This window comes from Felis catus, chromosome D3 (genome assembly GCF_018350175.1).
Source record: "Felis catus isolate Fca126 chromosome D3, F.catus_Fca126_mat1.0, whole genome shotgun sequence".
Classification (NCBI taxonomy): domain Eukaryota; kingdom Metazoa; phylum Chordata; class Mammalia; order Carnivora; family Felidae; genus Felis; species Felis catus.
In genome coordinates this window covers 5,641,801-5,662,572 of record NC_058379.1, presented here as the reverse complement: position 1 = coordinate 5,662,572, position 20,772 = coordinate 5,641,801, and the positions used below count along the sequence as shown (strand labels likewise).

Here is a 20,772-nt window from a genome sequence, read left to right as displayed (position 1 = left end):
TCTGAGCTGGCTCTCCTTGGAGCACACCTCCGGCCACTGGGGCCTTTTGGGGACCAGACAGAGCGCAGACCCGTGCAGATGCGGCTGGCCGCAGCCCCACAGGCTCAGCTCACCTCCCTGCCTCAACTCTTGCTGCATGGCCCTGAACAAGGCACTGGTCTGAGCCTCATCGAGAGAACGGACAGGCCTAACACCAGCAGGCCCCCTGTCTGTGGGAGTCTCCTCCTCAACCCCACCGAGCGCCACCGAGTCAAGAACCCACTGACTTCCAGAGGGCTCCAGGGACGACCACACGGCCCACCAGGCAGACACTCCAGACCGTGGCCTCCTGTGCCTCTAGCCTTGAGGAAGTCTCCACTCTGAGACCCCCAAGCAGAGGACAACCCCCTCACCCACGGAGACCCAAGAAAGAATCACACGGACTGAGCCCAGCAGATGCCCTGCCCCACTCACAGGGAGACCGTCACGGGGAGACCGACCCTGCCTCCCTCACTGCCGCTCCTCGGGCATCTGGACGCAGCGACCTTCATCTGCCCCCACCCCGCCCCCCCTCAGGAGGCCCCTGGGACTAATCAGGTCAGGAAAGGGAAAGGGAGAGCCGCCAGGTCCGGAAACGGCTGGGCACCACCTCTGGTCCCTCCATCCTCATTGCCAAGAAGGGGAAACTGAGGCAAGAAGCAGCTTACCGGTGGGAACGGAAGACGGGGCACAATTCACAAAGCGGTCTCGCAATTCCTCAAGAGGCTAAACAGAATGAACACGGCCCACCAGTTCCGGTCCCAGGTGTACATGAGAGGGCAAAGAAAACCTGTCCATACAAAAACTTGTGTCCTGGGGCGCCTGGGGGGCTCCGTCGGTTGAGCCTCCGACTTCGACTCAGGCCACGAGCTCGCGGTCCGTGGGTTCGAGCCCCGCGGGGGCTCTGTGCTGACGGCTCAGAGCCTGGAGCCCGCTTCGGATTCTGCGTCTCCCTCTCTCTCTCTGCCCCTCCCCTGCTCAGGCCCCGGCTCGCTCGCTCTCTCAAAATAAAAAAAAATAAAAATAAAAATGAAACTTGTGCATTAATGTTCGCAGCCCCTGTAATAGCCAAAAGCAAACACAGCGTAACGCCTGCCAGTGCATAAATGGCCCAACAGATGGGGTCTATCCGTACAATGGAGTATCATTCAGCCGTCGACAGGAACGAGGCATAGACACCCCGCTACAACCCGGACCAACCTCGGGGGTGTGATGGGGAGTGAAAGAAGCCAGTCACAAGAGGCCACACAGTGTGTGAGTCCATTGATACGAGCTCTCCAGCAGGCAAGCCCGTAGGGACAGAAAGTAAGTTAGCGGTGGGTGGGAGGCGGGGACAGGAGAGGAACGAAAAGATAAGGAGGTGATAGCTAAGGACACGAAGTTCTTTCTCAGATGGTGAAACGTTTTGAAATGGATGGCAGAGATGTCACACACACCCACGAATATCCTAGAAAGTACTGAACTGCACACTTTTGAGAGAGAGAGAGAGAGAGAGAGAGAGAGAGAGAGAGAGAGAGAGAGAATCTTAAGCAGTCTCCACGCTCAGGCCAGAGCCCAAAGCAGGACTCCATCTGGAGACCCCGGGATCATGACCTGAGCTGAAATCAAGAGTTGGATGCATAACCGACTGAGCTGCCCGGGCGCCCCTGGATACGTTAAACTGATGAATCGTATAGCACGTGAACATCTCAGGAAGGCTATTTTTTAAAATACGAGGGTCTTGGGGCACCTGGGTGGCTCAGTCGGTTGAGCGTCCGACTTCGGCTCAGGTCATGATTTCACAGTTTGTGGGTTCGAGCCCGGCATTGGGCTCTGTGCCGACAGCTCAAAGCCTGGAGCCTGCTTCTGATCCTGTGTCTCCCTCTCTCTCTGCCCCTCCCCTGCTCTCACATTGTCTCACTCTGTCTCTCAAAAATAAATAAATGTAAAAAAAAAAAAAAAAAAAAAAACACAAAACGAAGGTCCTAGAGACACCCCAGAAATCACACCCAACAGGGAAAGCAAGCCCCCCGAATGGAAGGGGAGCCTGCCACCCATCCCAGAGGGGCCCTAGGCCCTGTCTCCCTCGCCTCGGGAGCGCCCTACTGCCTGCCTGGCCCTGCCCTCCGGGAGGACCTGAGGACCTGGGGCCACTCCCCGTTTCGCAGTGGCCTGAGCGCAAGGACTCCAGGCCAGAGAGCAGCGGCCACCGAAGAAAAAACCCCAGGAGCAAAGAGTTCAACCCTCTACGTGTTCACGGCCGCCGAGTACAGGGCAAGGGTGTGCTACGTGAGCCTCACGGGGCATCATTTCACTGAACCGCCCCCCCCCCCGCCCCAAAGATCCTGGTGTTCCCATTTCACAGAAAAGAAAACCGAGTCCTCTCCCCAAGGCCACTGAGCAAACACACGGTGGAGCTGAGTTTAAACTTAGGCTCCAAATGCGTAAGACCGTATCAGGCGTGAGCGTCTGCGTGCACGGGGACCCTCACGGCCATCTTGTGTGCGTGCGTGTGTCCCTACACGCCGCCCCAGTGGGGCGCTGACTGGGCCTGGGCAGCTGGGGCTCTGACCATTCCTCCTGGGCTGAGGTTTCCCACCAGCTGAGAGTGTCCACGTTCCCTCCATGTGTCTCTCTGGTGACACACGAAGGTAACAGAGGGCCTGAGAGAGGCGAGGCCTGGGGCCGGCTTCCCAGCCCTGCCACCCACATGGCATCTTCCCACCGGGCAAAGGCCACCGACACCCATCACACGGGTACGAATACCAGCGAATGCTCAGCACTCACTGTCCACCAGGCGCCCACGCTAAGCGCTTCGCGAAAGCTAATCCGGCCGATCTGCACTACAACCCCAGGGGACACAGGTTACTATTCCCATCTCACAGATGGGGAAACCGAGCTTGGGTCCACACAGCGATGAGCTGGCAGAGATCATCTGGCCCAGAGCAAGGATTCCCACGCTGAGCTAGCCCGACTGGGTGGCGGGGGGGCTCCAGTGGGTCCTGGCCGCGGGACAGCCAGCTCCCCGCCTCCCCACCCCCCACCCGCCCCGCTATCGGCCAGTCCCCCTTATCAGAAGCGTCTATTTCCTGCCTCCCCAGAGGACCGGGCCGCCTTGGCAACAGCCGACTTCCTCCTTCCCCTCCACGCCCACCTGCCTCCCTGCCCACCTCTCCGGCCACCCCTGCCCAGAGCTGCCCCCCCCCGCCCCCACCCCTCCCCAGCTCACCAGCTCCACCTGAGGCCCCAGGCCTTCCAGAATCCGATGGGCGGCTTCAGCCTTCTTCTGCAGGGTGACGGGGAGGAGGAGAAATTAAAAAAAAAAAAAAAAAAAAAAAAAAAAAAAAAAAACAGAACAGATTATAAATAGAGGTCTCCGGAACAGCAGGCAGCTGCCCAGCCCAGCAGCCAATCCACGGCCCCAGGGTGGGGGGGTGGGGGGGGAGGCGGCACCAGGGTCCCCCCGCAAGCCCTCCCCACGCTGGAGACAAACAGAGGGGCCTCAATACCCCTGCGGCGTCCCTGGCAAGCCGGCCAAGTTTCGATTCCAACAAACGCACGGTGTTCTCCGTTGCCTGGCCCCCCCAAACCCTCAGGCCCAACCCCCGCCCCCCCCCGGCCGGGGCACAGCGCTGTGGGCACGGCTCCCCGCCAGCAGGCCACTCCGCCAGGCCCAAGATGCCTTCCTTCACTTGGAAGCTGGCTGGGTGTCTGCAATTACCTCAGAGCTAGTGCACCAGCCAGGGAGTGGGGGGGCGGGGGGGACACAGAGGCTCTCAGAGATACCCTTTCTAGGATTCTTGTATTTCACAATCATGTGACTATTTCTGAGCTGCCCTGGGGCCTCCCCGCCTCCCTCCCCACTCACAACCCAGGACTTATTAGGAAAACAGGAACATGTGGCAGAAAGTGCTCAGTGGCTGTGAATGCAGCAGGCTGGACCTCCGGCCCAGCCGTGAAGGCGGACATTGTGCCTCCGCCAGGCCCCGCGGGCCCCCGGCCCGGGACCACCAGGGCCTGCTCTCGGGAGGCCCAGAGGATGGCCCGGGGCCAGCTGGGGGAAGGGGTGCGCAGAGAACCGCGGACGGCGGCTTCGGCGGGGTTTTCGTCGGATCCGGGCCACTGCGCGCCACGTGAAGCGGGGTGCCCACAGCACGCACGTGGGAGACCTAAGTCCTCTCGTGGCCGGGAAAGGCCGGTGCTCCCGACTCAGCCAACCTCAGGGAGACCATCCGGTATCCGGAGGGAGCCGGGTAGCCGAGCAAGTTACCTCTGAGGATCCCCCAATCCAGACCCACTAAAAGAGGGTGACCCCGAGCCCTGGGGAACGTGGCTGACAACAGAATTCGAGGCACAGGCTCCCGGTGTCGCAGCAGGGAGGAGGGGGGCCGGGAGCCAGCCGGCCGGCTCCCCCTCTCCTGGCTCCCCGCGACAGACAGACAGTGGGTGTGTAGGTGGGCTCAAGCTGGCACCTAGAACGAGCTCCGCCTAGAGCCCTGGGCCCAGCCCACCCATGAACAAGCCATGCTCTCAGCCCCCTTTGTGCACAGCCAAAACCCCGAGACCAGCAGCCTCAGCGTGTGGCTGGGGGCCAAAATATCAGGGGGCGATCTATCACTGTAACGACGGCCACTTTATCAGGGACCCGCTATGAGCCAAGCATTGAGCACAAAGCAGGCGTTACCAATATTTAAGTCGCACCCAAACACAACGCGAGGCGCATAAATGACACGTCCCCGTTTAACATACTACGAAACTGAGGCACAGAAAGATCGTGTAAGGAAAAGGTCTTTCTCGTCTCCGGACTCCGAGAGGAAAGAAAGACAAAGGCCAGGTCCCACACAGGGCCACCCCTAAGCTTGGGACCAGTATGTCTGATGCTGGGGGACAGGTGTCCCTGCCCTGGCCGTACCTCAGAGCAAGAGAAAGTGTCACCATGCGGCTGAAGACGGGAGAATTCCTGAAGCAGGTCAAGGGAAGAAATGGGCAGGGGGTGGGGGAGGGATGCATCAGCCCCCCAAACGCTTCCTGAGGGCCCACTCTGTGTTAAGCACTGCGGCGGGGGCACCCGGGGGGCTCAGTCGGTTGAGCACCTGACTCCCGGCTTCAGCTCAGATCATGACCTCACATTTCGTGGGCTTGAGCCGCACATCGGTCGGGCTCCGCGCGGGCAGTGCAGAGCCTGCTCGGGATTCTCTCTCTCCCTCTCTCTGCCCTTCCCTGCTCGCTTGCTCTCTCTCGAAATGAAGAAATAAACTTGAAAAAAAAATACAGAAAGAAAAATAAAGCACTAGGGCAAAACATGGAATGAATGAGACCCAGCCCCTGCCTGCAATAAACCGAAGTCTAACACTAGAGCAGCTGGTCAAGGACAGTGAGGACAGGGCTAGTCGGCTCGGGCAGAGAGAGGTATGTATGGTGCACAGGCAAGGCACAGCTCCTCCAGAAAGGTAACAAGAGGGATCCATGAGGTGGGTTTGGACGGATGAAGAGGAGTTTCTGCACATTCCCGAGGTTCTGTGGGGATCAGCGGCAACTTCTCATCTAGATAAAAAAAAAGAAACGCCAAAAGCAGGAAGGGCACGGCTGGAGGGGCCAGGCAACTAGAAACTGCCACATCACACAGGTAAGCAGGGGTCTTGGATCTGGGCCCAGTGCCCACGGCGGGAGCTCCAGAGGCCTGCGTCCTATGAACCATAGCAGATTCCAGCTTCGACCACATCCTCACTCTCAGGAACGCGGGCACCTAGAGAGGGGGGCTTCCGGCAGCCCCTGGAGAAGAGAGCAGGGAAGAGTCCCCTCCTAACCCGCCAAAGCCGCAGGGAACGCGGGCGAGCAGGCAGCGCGTGCCTACCGTGAGAGTCCCCCGCTCCCAACACTCCCCCGGGCCCCACTGCTCGGCCCTCGGCAACCCTGGGGCCCTTTAAGGCATGACGCGGTCTCCAGAGGAGGGCACACCCACAGCTTATCCGAAGAAGCCCTCTGTGAAACCGTCCCAGAGATGCCGCGGCACCAGAAAGGCTGGACAGCGCGGTGCCCCAGAGCAAGCGCATCACAGCCAGCTGGCCTGGGTTCAAGTCCGCTAACTGTGCGGCCTCGGGCTAGTCCCTCCACCTCCCTGAGCCTCAGCTTCCTCCTCTACAAGATCTGGTACACAGTAGGTGCCACATAAGGGCTAGCTACGGACGGGAAGCACAGGGCCTCGGCTCGCACTCGGTGGCCCCGACACGCGCCAGGCAGAGGCTGCGACCCGGCAGGCCCTGAACCAGCACCCCCACCTCCTCGTGCCTCGCTGGGGGCACTTCCTCTCCTCCCGCCACCACACCCCTGCTCCTGCTCCTGCTCCGTTCGGCCCAACCCCATTTCTTGGCTCAGCCTGCAGGGGTGGAGTGGGAGGAATCGCTGGCCAGTTCACGGCGGGGTGGGGGGTGAGGTCCTGCCTCTTGGGTTCTCCTGCCACAACCTGGCCACCGGTGGCAACATCCAGGAGTCAGCTCTTCTCTACACTCGGCAAGCGGCTCCACTGACCTGGGCCTTAGTCTCCCCATCTGCAAAACGGCCACACTCACTCAAGGCACCAACCCCCCAGGACTTTTACAAGGACGTCCCGCAAGGAACGAAGTCTCTCTTAATGGACCCCTTCAAATGGGCCTCCCCCCGCCCCCCCAGCAAGGAGCACAGTGGGGAGCACAGGTGCGGGCCGTGGATTCAGCACCGCGCCAGAAACTCCCTCCCGCCCCCTGGGCAGACAGCCTCTCCCCACCTTGACGACCGAAGCCAAACCCCTCAGAGGGTCCATGGGGCCCCCGCTGCGCCTGGCCTTTGGGAGGCCACTGCCGGCGGCTCCCGTGCGGAGGACAAACCCAGAAGCTCGGGCCAACAGGAAGGGAGGGGCAGGGGCTCTCACCAGACGTGGGGGCTCAGGTGAGGGTCTCGCTCGAGACCCTGCACTCCTGCAGGGGCCCCGGGGTCCACGTGGCCACAGAGCCTGGGGGCTGTGCCTGGGTCACGGTGCACGCGAGCCCCGCCCACGTGGCCAACACCGCGCCTCCATCTACAAAGGCGCAGACGTGCGCACACGTGGGTGCCACACAAGCCGACTCACACCCACGCCCACGGCCACACGCACTAGGTGCGGGCACGTGCGTATCCGTGAAGTGTAAACGACCAACCACACATGCGCCCCAAGCACACCCACTTGCGCACATCTGCACAGGTCGCACAAGGGTGCCTGCAGAAATGCACAAAAAACCGTGATAACGTCCCGTACGTGCACACGAGTCACAGCGACACACACACACACACACACACACACACACACACGCACACACCCCTCCTCTCGGGCAGGGGCTCGGAGCCTCACCCCACCACCGCCCTGCCACAGATCCCTGTTCTAGCTCCTCAGCTCCCAGTCGGGCCTGAGCTCCAGGCCCCAACCCCTTCCTCCACAGAGGGGGCAGCGCCCACGCACCCACCCGCCCAGAAAGCCCGAGACTCCAGCGCCCCTCCCCCAGGCCCCGGCCACAGCACCCCTCCTCCCCCCCCCCCCCACGGGCCCACATGCCAAGCACAGCAGCGTTTCAGACCAGCGCTTACCCCAGAAGTTGAGCACACACATCTGTACGCGGGGCCTCGACACGCTGCCCAGAGCGTTCACGGGGCGTGATGGGGGAGACGTGGCAGGGAGGCAGAATCCGTCCTAACGTACTTGTTAGGCCGACATTCTCCACATGCAGAAGAGGAAACCTGGAGGAACTCTGGACCCCGGGAGCGGCAGAGATGGCCCGTCACAGACACGGCTCACAGAGGCGGGAGCCCGGTGCAGGTGCCCGTGCTGGGGACTGGACCAGAGCCAGCGCTCTGAAAGCCCTGAATCCCAACGCAGGATGGGCTGGGGGAGTCTGAAGCTGGGCATCGGGGCGCCTGGACCCCCAAAATGCTTCCTGGTCTCAGCTACTGATACTCTCAGCAGCATCACTACCGACGGCATCATCCGTTTCTGTCCTGCTCACCCCTGATCGTATTAGATGTTTCTTTTCTTTTCTTTATTTTTAAAGTAGCCCAATATGGGGCTTGAACTCACGACCCGGAGATCAAGAGTCACGTGCTCTGCCGACTAAGCCAGCGAGGCGCCCCTAATCACATTACATAAAAACCTTACTAGTAAGATGCCGGAAACGGGAGACGCGAGAAGATGTGGCTCTTACTCTCTGGCTTCCTCGTCGCCCAGCAAGCACAGATAACCTCAGGTGTGCCCCACGGGCACAGTCTGGCACACACTCACATTCGCGCACGCACACACAGTCACCCAGAGGGGTCCACCCAAACACGTGTGTGCACCTATGTGCGTGCATGTGCTCGGCCCCCATAAGTTCAGCCTCCCCACCATGTTCGGAACAGGTGGGGGTCGTCCGCCCTGGAAATATCCTTCCGGCTTGTGCCGATAGCGCCCGTTTCTGCACACCTAGTTCAAGTCCTGCTTCCGCCGGGAAGCCCGCCTCAATTGCCCAGGGCCCCAAGTTCCTCTAAAGTCAGCACCAGGCAAACTGGCGTTTATTTGTACACCTCATGTGTTTGCTTTACCAGAACCCTGAAGCGTGGACATGATCCTAGACCCGTAGGCCTTACCTCCCGCCCCTCACACACTCCCACTGAAGATCAAAGGAGACCCTGTCCCTTCGCTGAGCCTTGGCTTGTGCTGTGACCCCCACACACCCGAACGCCCTCCTCCTCAGGGGTGAGGGCCCACCCACTGCTTCGAAGAAGCCTTTCCCAATCCTGGCCCACCCCCTTCCCCCCTCCCCGCCTAGTCCTGCCCCCAGGGGCCTGCAGAAACACTGCCTCCTGCTCGGCATCTGTGTGCACCTGCCCGGCCCCGCCCACACAGGCAGCTCCTGGGAGGCAGGAAAAACCTTGCTCAGCTGGCTCCCGCTGTGCGTGCTGGGCGCCTCATCCATGTGCCCCGAATGGATAATGAGCCAGAGTCCAAGATGCAGAAAAGCCAGGCAGGCCGTGCCCAGCAGGGAAGCTGCGTTTTCCAGCCGGCAAGGCATTTAGAGACAGACCCTTGTCATCCACCTCTCAGAGGAACCAGCAGGAAAGGAAGGAGGATTAAAATTTAATCCTATTGATCCCCCAAGGGGCGGGAAGTTCTGGCTGCTCCTGCCAAAGGCAGCTGAGGGGCTTCCTGCCCACCCAGCCTCCAGGCCCTGAGGCTCAGCCCGCAGGGAGGGACCCCCCCACCTCCACGCTAACCTCCACTGGGGCCAGGGACCAACCTCGGCACCCCCAAAACCAGACGACCCTTCCAGGGGGAAGTGTCTCCCCTCCCCTCTATCATCCTTCATTTATTCAAAAAATGTTTACTGAGTACCTACTATGTGCCAGGCACTGTTCCAGGTGCTGGGGAGACAAAGATCCCTGCCCTCACAGAACTTCTGCTTACGATAAACAAAATGAACAATAAAATATGAACCACGCCCAGCGGAGGGGGGAGCAAGGGCAAAAGAGAAGATCAAAGCCAGGAAGAGGGCACAGCCAGTGCAAAGGCCCTGAGGCAGGAAGAACAAAGGCAGGTGGGGCTGGGGCAGAGTGGGGCATAAATGAAGGGAGAAAAAGGGGAATCAGGGACAACGAGGGGCAAAATTCTGGGATCCACGGTGTGATGTGTGGGTGTGATTCTGTCTCCCAGACCACAGAGTTAATGCCAGTGGGCCAAGGTCACCGCTGTGCATCGCTGCCTGGAACGGGGGTGGGCACAGAGCAAGTGTTCAATTACAGGGCTGCCGAATGGATGAATAAACGAACGAATGAAGAGAATGTGTCTAGTGCCCCCAGGGAACCTGAACTTACCCGGCAGGGGCCTGCTCTCAGCCCCCCGGGAGCTGGGGAGCCAGGGTTCAAGTCCTAAGCGGCCGCTCACTAGCTATGAGGCCTCGGGGAAATCATGGAGCGTCATGTAACCTAACCCAGCCACTGCTACAACCACGAGGACCTCGGAATGAAATCGCGAATGTGGGCAGGAAGCCCCCAGCCTGGGGTGTGGGGGCAGACAGGGCAATGCCAGCACCCTGGGGCCCCATCGTGGTAATCACCAGCCCGGGGTGGGGGGCACAGGCTGCAAGTGCCTGCAAGTCCCAAGCTCTTCTTGGGAGAATCCCCCTCCCTGCATCTAGCCCTGGGGGTGGGGCAGCAGTCAGTCTCCAAGGGCAGGGCTGAGTCCCAGCCCTGACCACTCAGTAGAGTCGGACCCCCCCCCCCACGCTGGGTATTGGCTGAGAAACAAGCATGTGACTCCAGCCAGCCAGTGAGCACCAGCCCTGGGACTGTTTCCTAAGTGCCCTGGGAGGTGGGGGCACCTAGAGCTGCAGCAGGCCTTCCGGCACGCGGGGAAAGCGGGGATGGGGACACAGAGCTCCCCGACATCTTATTTGAGGGCTGGATCCACCCATACCTGAAATAACAAATTTCATGGTAATTTCATTACAAGACTCAATAGCCCCCGTTCAGCCTCAACCAATGTGAGCTGAGTTTTTGTCTCTCGTATCCAAGAGTCTTGACTCACCGGACCGTTCCTGGTACGGCACTTTACAGTTTACAAAGCCCCCCCAGCCACGATGTCGGTCACATCCAACCCTGTGACTTCAAGAACGCGGCCGGGACCCAGAGCAGCCAAACACCCGAGACTAAAACAAGTGGCCCAGCTCATCCGGGTGGCGGCCGGCCTGGGATCCAAGCCCCCCCTCCTCTCCCCCCCCCCGCGCCCCCCCCCCCGCCTGCCCACTCACACAGAAGCTGCAGAAAACCTGGACCCTGGACAGAAGGAGGCGGCAATTCTGGCAGGGAGACCATCCTGGCTAAGAACCGGGAGGGGGTGTGTGAACTGCTCTTGGGGGAGGGGAGTGCTGAGCCGCGGAGCCAAAGACCCAGGGGATCTGCAGCCACAGCTCTTTGGGGAGAACCTGGTGCGACCTGAAGGACAAACCCCAGGGAAAGGCGGGCCAGGCTTCCCACGGGGGCACCAAAGGCCTGTGCCTCTGCGTTCACCCGGTCCCGGAGGGCTCGGGGCTGCAGCCTGCTGGAGTGCCAGCCCCTGGCAAGGACCAAGGGCAGTGTGGTGACATACTGAGCAGAGCCACCAACTTGCCTCCACAGCTGCTGGAGAGAATCACGCCTGCCCTGTCACCTGAGGATCGGAGGGCGGGGGGCGGCGGTAGGCAGGGGAGCCGCCTGGGGCGACACGCGGGAGCCCTGCCCCAGTGCCCTCCACCACAGGCTCCTGGGGTCGGCTCAATCCTGACTCCGATTCCCAGCCACAACGCTCACTTGCTGTGCGACCTCAAGCAGTTCACCTTCCCTCTCTGGGCCCCGATTTCTTAACGAGTAAATGGAGAGAGTACCTGTTCGGTACAGATCTGGAGGGAATTAAGTGAAATCCTGCAAAACATAAACAATCACCAGAAGAGAAGCATGGCCACAACAAGCACCAAATAGCAGTCGCTCACCGCCAGGCGTTGCTCTAAGGGCGCTACCTGAGGGGCTCACTCAATTCTCACGCCGCCGTGCAAGGAAGGTGCCGGAACCATCATCGCTTTGCAGTGAGCCACAGGGAGGTTTAAGTAACTTGCCCAAGGTCACCCGGCCAAGGCGTGACAAAGATGTGACGTGAACGCACGGGCACCCAGCTAAAGCATACGTGACCCCTCGGCGCCCCTATCGTCTTGTGACGGGGCCAGGGTATGGGAGGGCGACCGGCCCGGCAAGGCCCAGCACGCAGCTCTGGGCCCCCAGCAGGCTCGGTCTCGGCCCGTATCTGTTGCTGCCTCAACAGGCGGAAGCACAGCCAATCCAACTGATCCAGGGGTTCCTGCCCTGGAGCCACGGCCACGGGCACCAAGCACAGGCTCCCAGGCTCCAGAGCAGCCCCCTGGCCCCAGTACCGTCCCGGCCCCCACCCGCGCTGTGAACACTGGCCGAGCGCCCGGGCAGAGCCTATCGCACAGACGGCTGGGAAAGATGGCCAGGACCCCTGGGCGGGAGTGGGGGCCCAGAGGAGACGAGGCAGGGAGACGAGGTACCCCATCTGTCACACTTCACTCTGTAACCTCAAGACAAGGAACGGGTCCCTCTCTGGGCCTCAGTTTCCTCATCTGCAAAATAAGGGAGGCAACTCACATCCACAGGCCCCGAGTACGCGTGCAAAGAGTCGACTCTAAATCGTGGAAGCTGAGCTCTCGCTGGCTTGAATGGGGTGACAATGAACTCAGCACCTCACCAGACACCGGTTCCACTTCAGGGCACCTCGGGCCCCACAGACACTCTGCTCTGGTGCCCTAAGCCACTCCCCCAAGACTGGGCCCCCTCCCATCACCAAGCACCAGCCCTCCACATCCCCAGGAGCCCCCACAGCCTGCTACAGACCCTGTGTTCAACGATGCCAAAGGCGCCTTCCAGGCCTCGACGTCCGCAGAGGCCAGCGCTCACGATCTAGGACCTGATGGCCCCCAGGTTCAAGTCCCAGGTCCACCACTTTCTAGCTGTGTGGCTCTGGACAAGTCACCTAGTGTCTCTGGGCCTCAGTTTCTCCCTATGTTAAACGGAAACGGTCGCTGTACCCACCCTCCCAGGACTGCTACGTAAAGAACCTGGCCCACTGCACGTAAGGAGCCGTTCGCTTAACGTTTGCCGTTATTGTCCGTAACGATAACGTCAGTATCGTCTTCCCCGCGACAGGAATTTCTCCGGCACGAATGCCAAGCCGCTTGCCCAATCCTTCCCACCTCAACCTTCCAATCAACTGGCCCGAGGCCCTCACCCAACCTGGCCACCGCATCCCACAGGCCAGCCGTGGTCCACGCCGGGCTGCCCCGCCCGCTCCCGCTCAGGCCCGTGTGTGCGCGCGTGGGAGACGGCAGAGGTCCCCGTTTCTCAGACGGGAACGCTGAGGCCCGGGGAGAGAGCCAGGCCCCTCGCGGCGACATCCGCACCCCACCCGGAGGCCGGCCCAGGGCGGGCAGGAGAGCAGGGAGTCGGGGCGCCTCGGGCCGGGGCAGGGCGTACCCGGTTCTCGTCGTAGATGATCTGCACCAGGCTGCGATGCTTCGACTCGATGGGCGGCGGCGACACGGGCTTCTCGGGCTCCGGGGGCTTGGCGGCCTCCTCCTCCAGCTGTTGCTGTGGCAAAGGGGAGAGCGCAGCGGTGAGCGGCCTGGCAGGCGGAAGGCGCACTGCAGCACCCCCATGGCGGAGGGCGGCCCCGCGGCCCCGGCAGGCGGCGGGCCCCGCGGACTCGCACAGGAAGTCAGGCTGCTAACCACTTCCTCTGAGTCACCCACCAGGGGACTCCGGGCCCTGGAGAGGCCCCCAGCTCAGCAGGGAAGGGCCCACCCCAGGCTCTGGGCTGTGTGGCCGGCCTTCCTGCGTTCGAATCCCACTCTGTCGACTTACGAGCCAGGTGAGCAAAAGCGAGCAGCTCCTGGACCTTGATGCACTGCGGTCTCCTTATCTGTAAAACGGGGCTCAGCGCCAGGCCTCCCGGACAAGTTACCGCATGGGCGAGCATGGATGGGGGGGTGGGGGGGCGCCACGAAAAGCCGGCGGCTACCCTCCATTATCCGCCCTACAAGTACCATTGGCATCAGGAGAGGCCGTGCGGACTCCAGAGCCAAAGTGTGCAGCCTGGAGCCCTATTTCTACACTTGCTGAGTCGGTAACTGCTGAACTTCTCTGTTCAGCGGGGAAAATGAAACCTCCACCCTAGAGGGCTGGTACGAGGGTTCAAGGCCCCCAGCAACGCACCCAGAACCTAACAGGCAGCTTCTGACCCTCGTCTGCCTCGCGGCCTCTGTACTAGACCGTCCTCCTCCAAACGCCGTAAAGGGCGTCCCTCCGTCCCGCTGTCTGCTTTGTACCGAAAAGGAAAAGTAAAGACCAGAGAGCCTAAGACACCGGCCCAGGGTCACCCAGAAGACCGATGCCCAGGTGTGTGCCATCTGAGAACATGCCGAGTGAGAACAGACACGCTCTCCGCTCATGACGCACGGCCTGCCCACGACCACGGAGCAAACCGCCGTGAAGTCAAAAAGGCAGCCAAGGGAAGAGCACGCGGAAAGAGCCGGAAAATCCAGTCCTGGCTTCTGCCGGCACCAAGGCCTGGCTGGTAGAGCCACGCTGCCTTAGCCCCACAGTGACCCCTGGCAGTAGCTTCCAGAAGGGCAGTCAGCAAGTGACAGAACACAGAAATCCCCCTGCAGAAAGTGCAAAAAAACAAAACAAAACAAGAAACAACGAGGCAAAGAAATGGAAGAAACACACAGCCAGAAAGGGCAGGCGGAAAGCAGACTGTCCCCCGTTCGCGAAGCTGGTCCTCCCTGAGGCACCGATGAGAAACACCACCTGAGACGCACAGAGACCCTGGCGATGCAGAGCTCCACCGGGGCCGGGGTTCAAACCTCGCTCCAACACCAGCTCTGTGGCCTTGGGCAAGTCACCACACCTCTCTGACCCTGAGTGTCTTCCCCAGAGAGGGCGGGGGGAGCGGCGCCCACCCCGTAAGGCTGCTGGAGAATCAAAGAGGATGTGCATAAAGAGGGCTTTGTCTACACAGCCTGATAAACCCCGGCTACCGAAGGCAGACCACACCACAGCGAGAGACCCCTTCTGCCCATCGGGACGGCGTAAACGCCAACAGAAACGCGGAGAGAAAAAAGCATTGGTGAGGACCTGAGAGACGGGGACCTCCGTGCGCCGGGGGCCAGAAGGTAAAAGGGGGCAGGTGCCCAAAATGTTACACGCGGGGCTACCAGGCGCCCCAGCAATTGCGCCCCTGCGCACAGAGCCGAGAGAACGGACAGGGCAGCGCACGCAGAAACGTGAACACGAGCGGTCACGGCAGCTCTATTCGCAGCAGCCAAGAGGTACGAACAGCCCCACGCCCATCAACACGTGACTGGACGCACAGACCGCGGTGCATCCACACAGTGGATGCGACTTAGCCTTGAAAAGGAACGAAAGGGCGCTGGGCTGGCTCGGTCGGTAGAGCACGTGACACCGTCTCGGAGTCACGACTTCAAGCCGCGTGTTGCACTTGGAAATTACTTTAAAAAAAAAAAAAAAAAGAGGAAGAAAGGAAGGCAGCGCAGACACCTGCCATGTGTTATAGGATTCCGCTAATGCGAAATACCGAGAACGGGCAAACCCGTAAAGACAGAAAGGCAGATCAGAGGCCGGTGGGAGAGGAGGGGATACGCAATGGCAGCTAACGGGTACAGGGCCTCCTTGGGAGGAGATGGAAATGTCCCGAAACCAGACAGAAGGGTGGTGGCCCAACACCGTGGAGGTGCTAAGTGACAGTGAATTGTTCACTTTAAAACGTTTTGTGGATTTCAGTTAAAAAAAAAAAAAAACTGTCAAGGGCGGCGCTGGGCTGCCTGGCTTCCAGCCACAGTCACAGACGCGTGCACACGACCCGAAGCTATAGCCCCATCCCAAAGCCAGGCCGGGAGGGACCAAAGGTGCCCGTACTCTCCCCCGGCCCGTGCAAATGCTGCCTGACCCCAACCAGGGCCCGACCCCCTCTCGGGACGCCTGAGCCACCATCTTGCAGACCCACGTACCGTCCCCGCAGGTCAAGGACACCTTGCTCGACCTTAACGAGCAGCCCAGCCTCAGGACCGTCCCCCAATCCCAGCTCTTCCGTGTAAGCACCAGTCCTGATGCCCTTGGGAATCCATCAGCAGCCCATACAGCCATCCAACCCTGCTTACGCGGTCCCGAACTGGCCTGGCTCACGGCCCCTGGTGGCCAGGGCGGCCCTTGACCCTACCTGGAGCCCAGACTCCCTTACCTACAGGGCATGAAGGGTGACCCTGCTTCTCCCAGGAGAAACCCAGATGCTTCTCGGGGTCAAGCCGGTGTCACAGCGGCCCAATCAGCAGTTTCTAACGAGCACCTACGATGCACCAGCACTGCCAGGAGCACAGCAGGGAGCGGGGAGACAAGGACCCTGCTCACACCGCCGTGGCAGGGAGCCCACGGTGTAACAAAGCAGGAAAGGTCATCAAGAAGGGCGCCGGGGCACAACGGGGGTGGCAAGCTTCTCCAGGGAAGGCCCCGGGAGGAGAGGCTTCATCCCCCAGCCACCCGGTGTCTGTCCTGACCACTCAAGCTCTGACATCCTATCTCGAGAGCAGCCACTGACAACGTGTGACTTTGTGCCAGTAAAACTTTATTTACGAAAACAGGCATCAAGCCAGACTTTGGATTTGCTGGCCCCGGGAGAGACGGTGGCTGGGGACGAGAGCTCCTACAAAGGCCTCCGCGGAGGGGACGTCTGAGCAGAGACCGGAAGATACCAAAGGGAAGCACGGGAGTAGCAGGGAAAAGGCGGATCGTCAACTAAGTGCACAGCGATTACTGTTAAAATTAAACTCTACAATTAACATCCCAGATCTCTGTGCTAACTTTTCTTTGGTCTCCAGAGTTCCCGCGAGGATCGGTTTTCACGGCACGAGCCCGTCCCCTCCTCACAACCCTGCCACGTGCCGGCACGTCTGGGCCCATTTCACAGACAGGAAACCGAGGCTGGGGGACGCGACTGCTCCGAGGCGGGGCTGGGAGGCCCCGCCCGTCCCGATTCCAGAGCCCCGGCGAGAGGCAGGTTGCGAATGAGGAAAGAGAAGCTCAGAGCGGTTAACTGGCCGCCCGGGCATCGAGCATCACTGGGAAGCGGCAGAAAGGAGATCAGGCCTCAGAGAGCCTGGCTGTGAATCCTGGCCTCGCCCCCACCCCCGTGCTGGCCGGTACAAAGCCCGAGGCTTCTTGCTTCAAACTACACTAAGCTAAAAGTTCAGCTCCTTAACGCACCGACACGCGTCACACGTGACCAGCGGCTACCTTTGCGGACGGGGCAGACCTAGAACATTTCCGCCATCGCAGAAAGTTCCGTGGACGGCAGCGCACCCCTCAAAACGGCACTCTCGCCCGGGGAGCGTAAGGCCAAGGGCACGAGCCGGCGGGTGGGCGGGCTCAGCACACGCTCCCGCGCCTGTGCCCGGTGTTCCCGGGGGCCACCCTCCCCAAGCGCCCGCACCTGCTTCTTCCTCAGCTTGGAGATCTGCTGCTCCACCATGGTGATCTCGCGGTCCACCCGGTCCATGTTCTGGATCAGCTCCTCCTTGGAGAGCCGCGGAGGTACAAGCTCCAACTCGGGGTCGGCGTGCGGCGGGCTGGGGGGAGACACGGGCTCCAGCTTGCCCGCCAGGCTGCGGTCCTGCGGCAGAGAGGAGAGGAGCGCGGGGTCAGCACAAGGGGCACCCCGGCCGGCGCCCCCCCGCCTCGCTCCCCAGGTTCCCAGCCACAGCGGACACGTCCCCACGGAGCGACGGTCCCCACGTCCCAGACACAGGGCTGCTGACCACTGCCACCGGTGCACCCTGCCCAGCCCCCTGCCCGCTCCGCAAAGGTCAGATCCCTTGTCCTCCTGTAGGCCAGTTTTCACCACCCCCTCTTCCCACAAGACGCCCCCTCTCTTGCCCCACCTGCCTGCCGGTGTCCTCCCACCGAACCAGACTCCCCGAGGGTGAGCACCGGGACCCGCACGTCGAGACCCGCACGTCGGATCCCTGAAGGCGAGGCCTCAGTGGACCCTCCGTGGACGGTTATTCACAATGCTCTGTCCGAACTGGCAACTTCACAGAAAGTTACAGAGAGGGCAAGACTGGTTTTGTACCCCCTACCCACCCCCGCCCCCACCTCCACGAAAACCACAGGACAAGAGGCAGAGAGATCAGAGTCGCTGTCCTTAAAAAAAAATTTTTCTTAACGTTTATTTATTTCTGAGACAGAGAGAGACAGAGCATGAACGGGGCAGGGGCAGAGAGAGAGGGAGACACAGAATCTGAAACAGGCTCCAGGCTCTGAGCGGTCAGCACAGAGCCCGACGCGGGGCTCGAACTCACGGACCGCGAGATCGTGACCCGAGCTGAAGTCGGCTGCTTAACCGACTGAGCCACCCAGGCGCCCCTAAAGCTGTTTTTAAAATTGGGTTAAACAAACAAGGGGATCCTTCATTGGGCTATTTGTTTGACGCTTCGTTCCACCAGCTGAAGTTTACTGAGCACCCAGTGTGCTGGGAGCATATGGGGGTGCAGGGGGGAGGTTTAAAAAAACAAAACAAAACAAAACGCAGTCCTGACTCGAGCACTCACCTGCATGGCCCCAGGTTCAAAACCCAGCCCACTCGGCCCCCTCCCAGCCTTGTGACCACAGGCAGATCAAGTCTGCTTCTAGCCTCTCTTTCCTCATCCGTACAATGGGACAATTTCCACCTCCCAGGCTGTCGTGAGACTGGGGCCAGCGAAGAAGCACAAAGGGCTCAGCTCGGGCTCTAGCACACAAGTGCCTCCTGTGCAGTGGCTGAGACCGTCCTGCCCCACAACCTGGGCTCCGGGCCCGTCAGCACAGGCGGAACCCAGCCCGCGCCCGGAGCCAGCCGCAAGGCCAAGCCGGCAGCTGCTGGCAGAGGAGGCCCCGGGAGGAGCTCCAGGCGGCTGCCTCCCCGCCCCCAGGCAGCTGCACCGGAGGACAGAGGACACATTATTCCCCAGGACAACTGCAGCCCCAGGGACTGCCAAGTGCTCCCCATCTCGGGACTAGCAGAGGCCGCTCTCTGCTACATCCACGCCTCTCCCCCCTACAGACCCCCTTGGGCAAGGTCCACGGCCCAAGGTTCTCGGGATGTCACTGGGTTTGCCTTCTGCCCCCGTTGTTCCCAACTGAGACATGGGGACAGCTGGCATCAGGACTCCCAGGCCTTCCACGCTCAGAACCTTCATGGGAAATGCAGAAAAGGCCCCAAGTCCCTCAACCACCTGGCCCCCATGCTGCTCAGGCCACCTCCACAGGGAAACCCCAGAAAGCAAACCAGGCACCGCTCCTGACTCGGCCCATCCCAGTTCTCAGCACAACTTACCCACCAGACTCCCGCAGCAGCCCTCCAGGGACCTGCTACTTTGTCCCCATTGCACAGATGAGGAAACTGAGAACCTGAAGGCACCTGCCTGGTGCTGTTCTAAGCCAGTGGCCAGCACGCTTTTCTGTAAAAGGCTAGGTAGAAAATATTTCGGGTTTGCATCCTGGACTCTGCCCAATTACTCACCCATCACTATATTGGGAAAGCAGCCACGGACAAGATACAAACAAATGAACATGGCTGTGTGCCAATAAAACTTTATTTACAAGAGCAGGCTGAGCACTAAGTTTGAAACTTACTAAGTTTGCCAACCTCTGCTCTTCGCAATTCACAAGTCTTAACTCAGGTCGCTGTCGCAAATACCCTAAGAAGTATGAATAAATAGCGTTTTCCCCATTTCCCAGATGAAGAAACTGAGACCCCGTAAGGTTCAGCGACATGCCTGAGGTCACCAGCCACAATGCAATGGAACCCCGGCTCAGAGGGCACCAGAGGCCGAGGTCGGGCCTCAATCATACCCTCTGGAGGTGGGCGGACCACGAGACCAGGCTGCAGGGTGTTCCACAGCAGAAGCAACGGCACGGCCAGGCAAGCGCGAGCAAGATCTCTTCTAGAGTCCAGGACCCCTGAAATCTGTGGCAAACTGTGTGATGAAAAATTCCCTAGAAAGACACTCGCTGGGCTTGGGGACCTAACTCCTCCCCGACAGGAGGCCCATGCTGGTGGACACGAGTGCCACGGGCACCTGGCCCCACACACACCAAACCGGAATCAGCTCACGTCCTCTGGCACCTGGGGGCCTTTGCACAGGCCATCCTCTCTGCCCACAGGGCCCCACTCCACCTCCCGGGCCAGCTGAAATCCACTTTGCCTTCTCATGCCACCTCCCCCCGCCCCTAACTGAGTTCTGCCCCTTCCTCTACGCGGCCAGGGCACTCGGCCGGTCTCTGCCCGCAGACTCCGTCATTTCCCAGGGTTCTTGAGATACGAGGTGGCAGGGGAGGCGGTTCCCAGCACCGAGCAGCATTATCCGCCGTAAGAAACATTTCCCTCCCGTCCCCTCTCGGATCTTCCGCCAGGACCAAGAAAGGAAGATCGACAGAATCCCAGCCCAGGAATAGATCTCGAAAGCAACATTCGCAAAAAGGAGGCCTCCATCCCTAAAGCCGGCAAGGTCAGTGCAAGGGTCAGACAAAGCAAGTGGCAACGGCTGGGAACTGCTGACAAGGTTGCTGAAAACTTGTCCTTAAGTTCTCGATGAATAAAAGCGGGTCTTCTTCAACGGCTTCTTATCGCTCGAAGCTCAGGCTTAGCTTTTATGATCAGCAAAAATGCAGTAGGTCCATCAATGGCTGAACAGACAAACAAAACGTGGATCGTCATACAACGGAACGTGACTCAGCCAGAAAAAGGAACAAAGCCCTGGGCCGTGCCACAATGTGGCTGAACCTTGAGAACACGATGCTGAGTGAAAGACACCAGACAGCAAAGGCCACGGATTACATGACTCCACGTACAGGAAATGTCAACAGGCAAATCCAGAAAGACAGAGCGCAGACTGGTGGTCACCAGGCGCTGGGGAGGGAGGAATGGGGAGTGGCTGATAATGGGTGTGGGATCTCCTTTCGGGGTGATGAGAATGTTCTGGGACTAGTGGAAGCGAGTGGTTGCCCAGCGTTGAGAATGCACTAAATGCCACTGAGTTGTTCGCTTTATGTGGTTAATTGCAGGTTATGTAAATTTCACCTCGACTTAAAAAGAAAAGGCACACCCAGAGGGCAAAGGGCGCTTTCTCCAGGACCAGG

General features: G+C 60.3%; 1 protein-coding gene across 23 annotated transcripts in view; it reads right to left on the bottom strand.

Annotated features, from left to right (window-relative positions):
- The window catches only part of NCOR2 (nuclear receptor corepressor 2), a 212,451-nt gene that overhangs the window by 113,680 nt on the left and 77,999 nt on the right, over positions 1-20,772 (bottom strand). For all 23 annotated transcript variants that reach the window (XM_023241291.2, XM_045041573.1, XM_045041577.1 and 20 more), the window contains 3 exons: positions 17,087-17,266; positions 13,057-13,170; positions 3,227-3,283 (listed from right to left, as the gene is read on the bottom strand). In XM_023241291.2, coding sequence (XP_023097059.2) covers positions 3,227-3,283; positions 13,057-13,170; positions 17,087-17,266 — 351 coding nt within the window. The remainder of the gene's footprint in view (positions 1-3,226; positions 3,284-13,056; positions 13,171-17,086; positions 17,267-20,772) is intronic.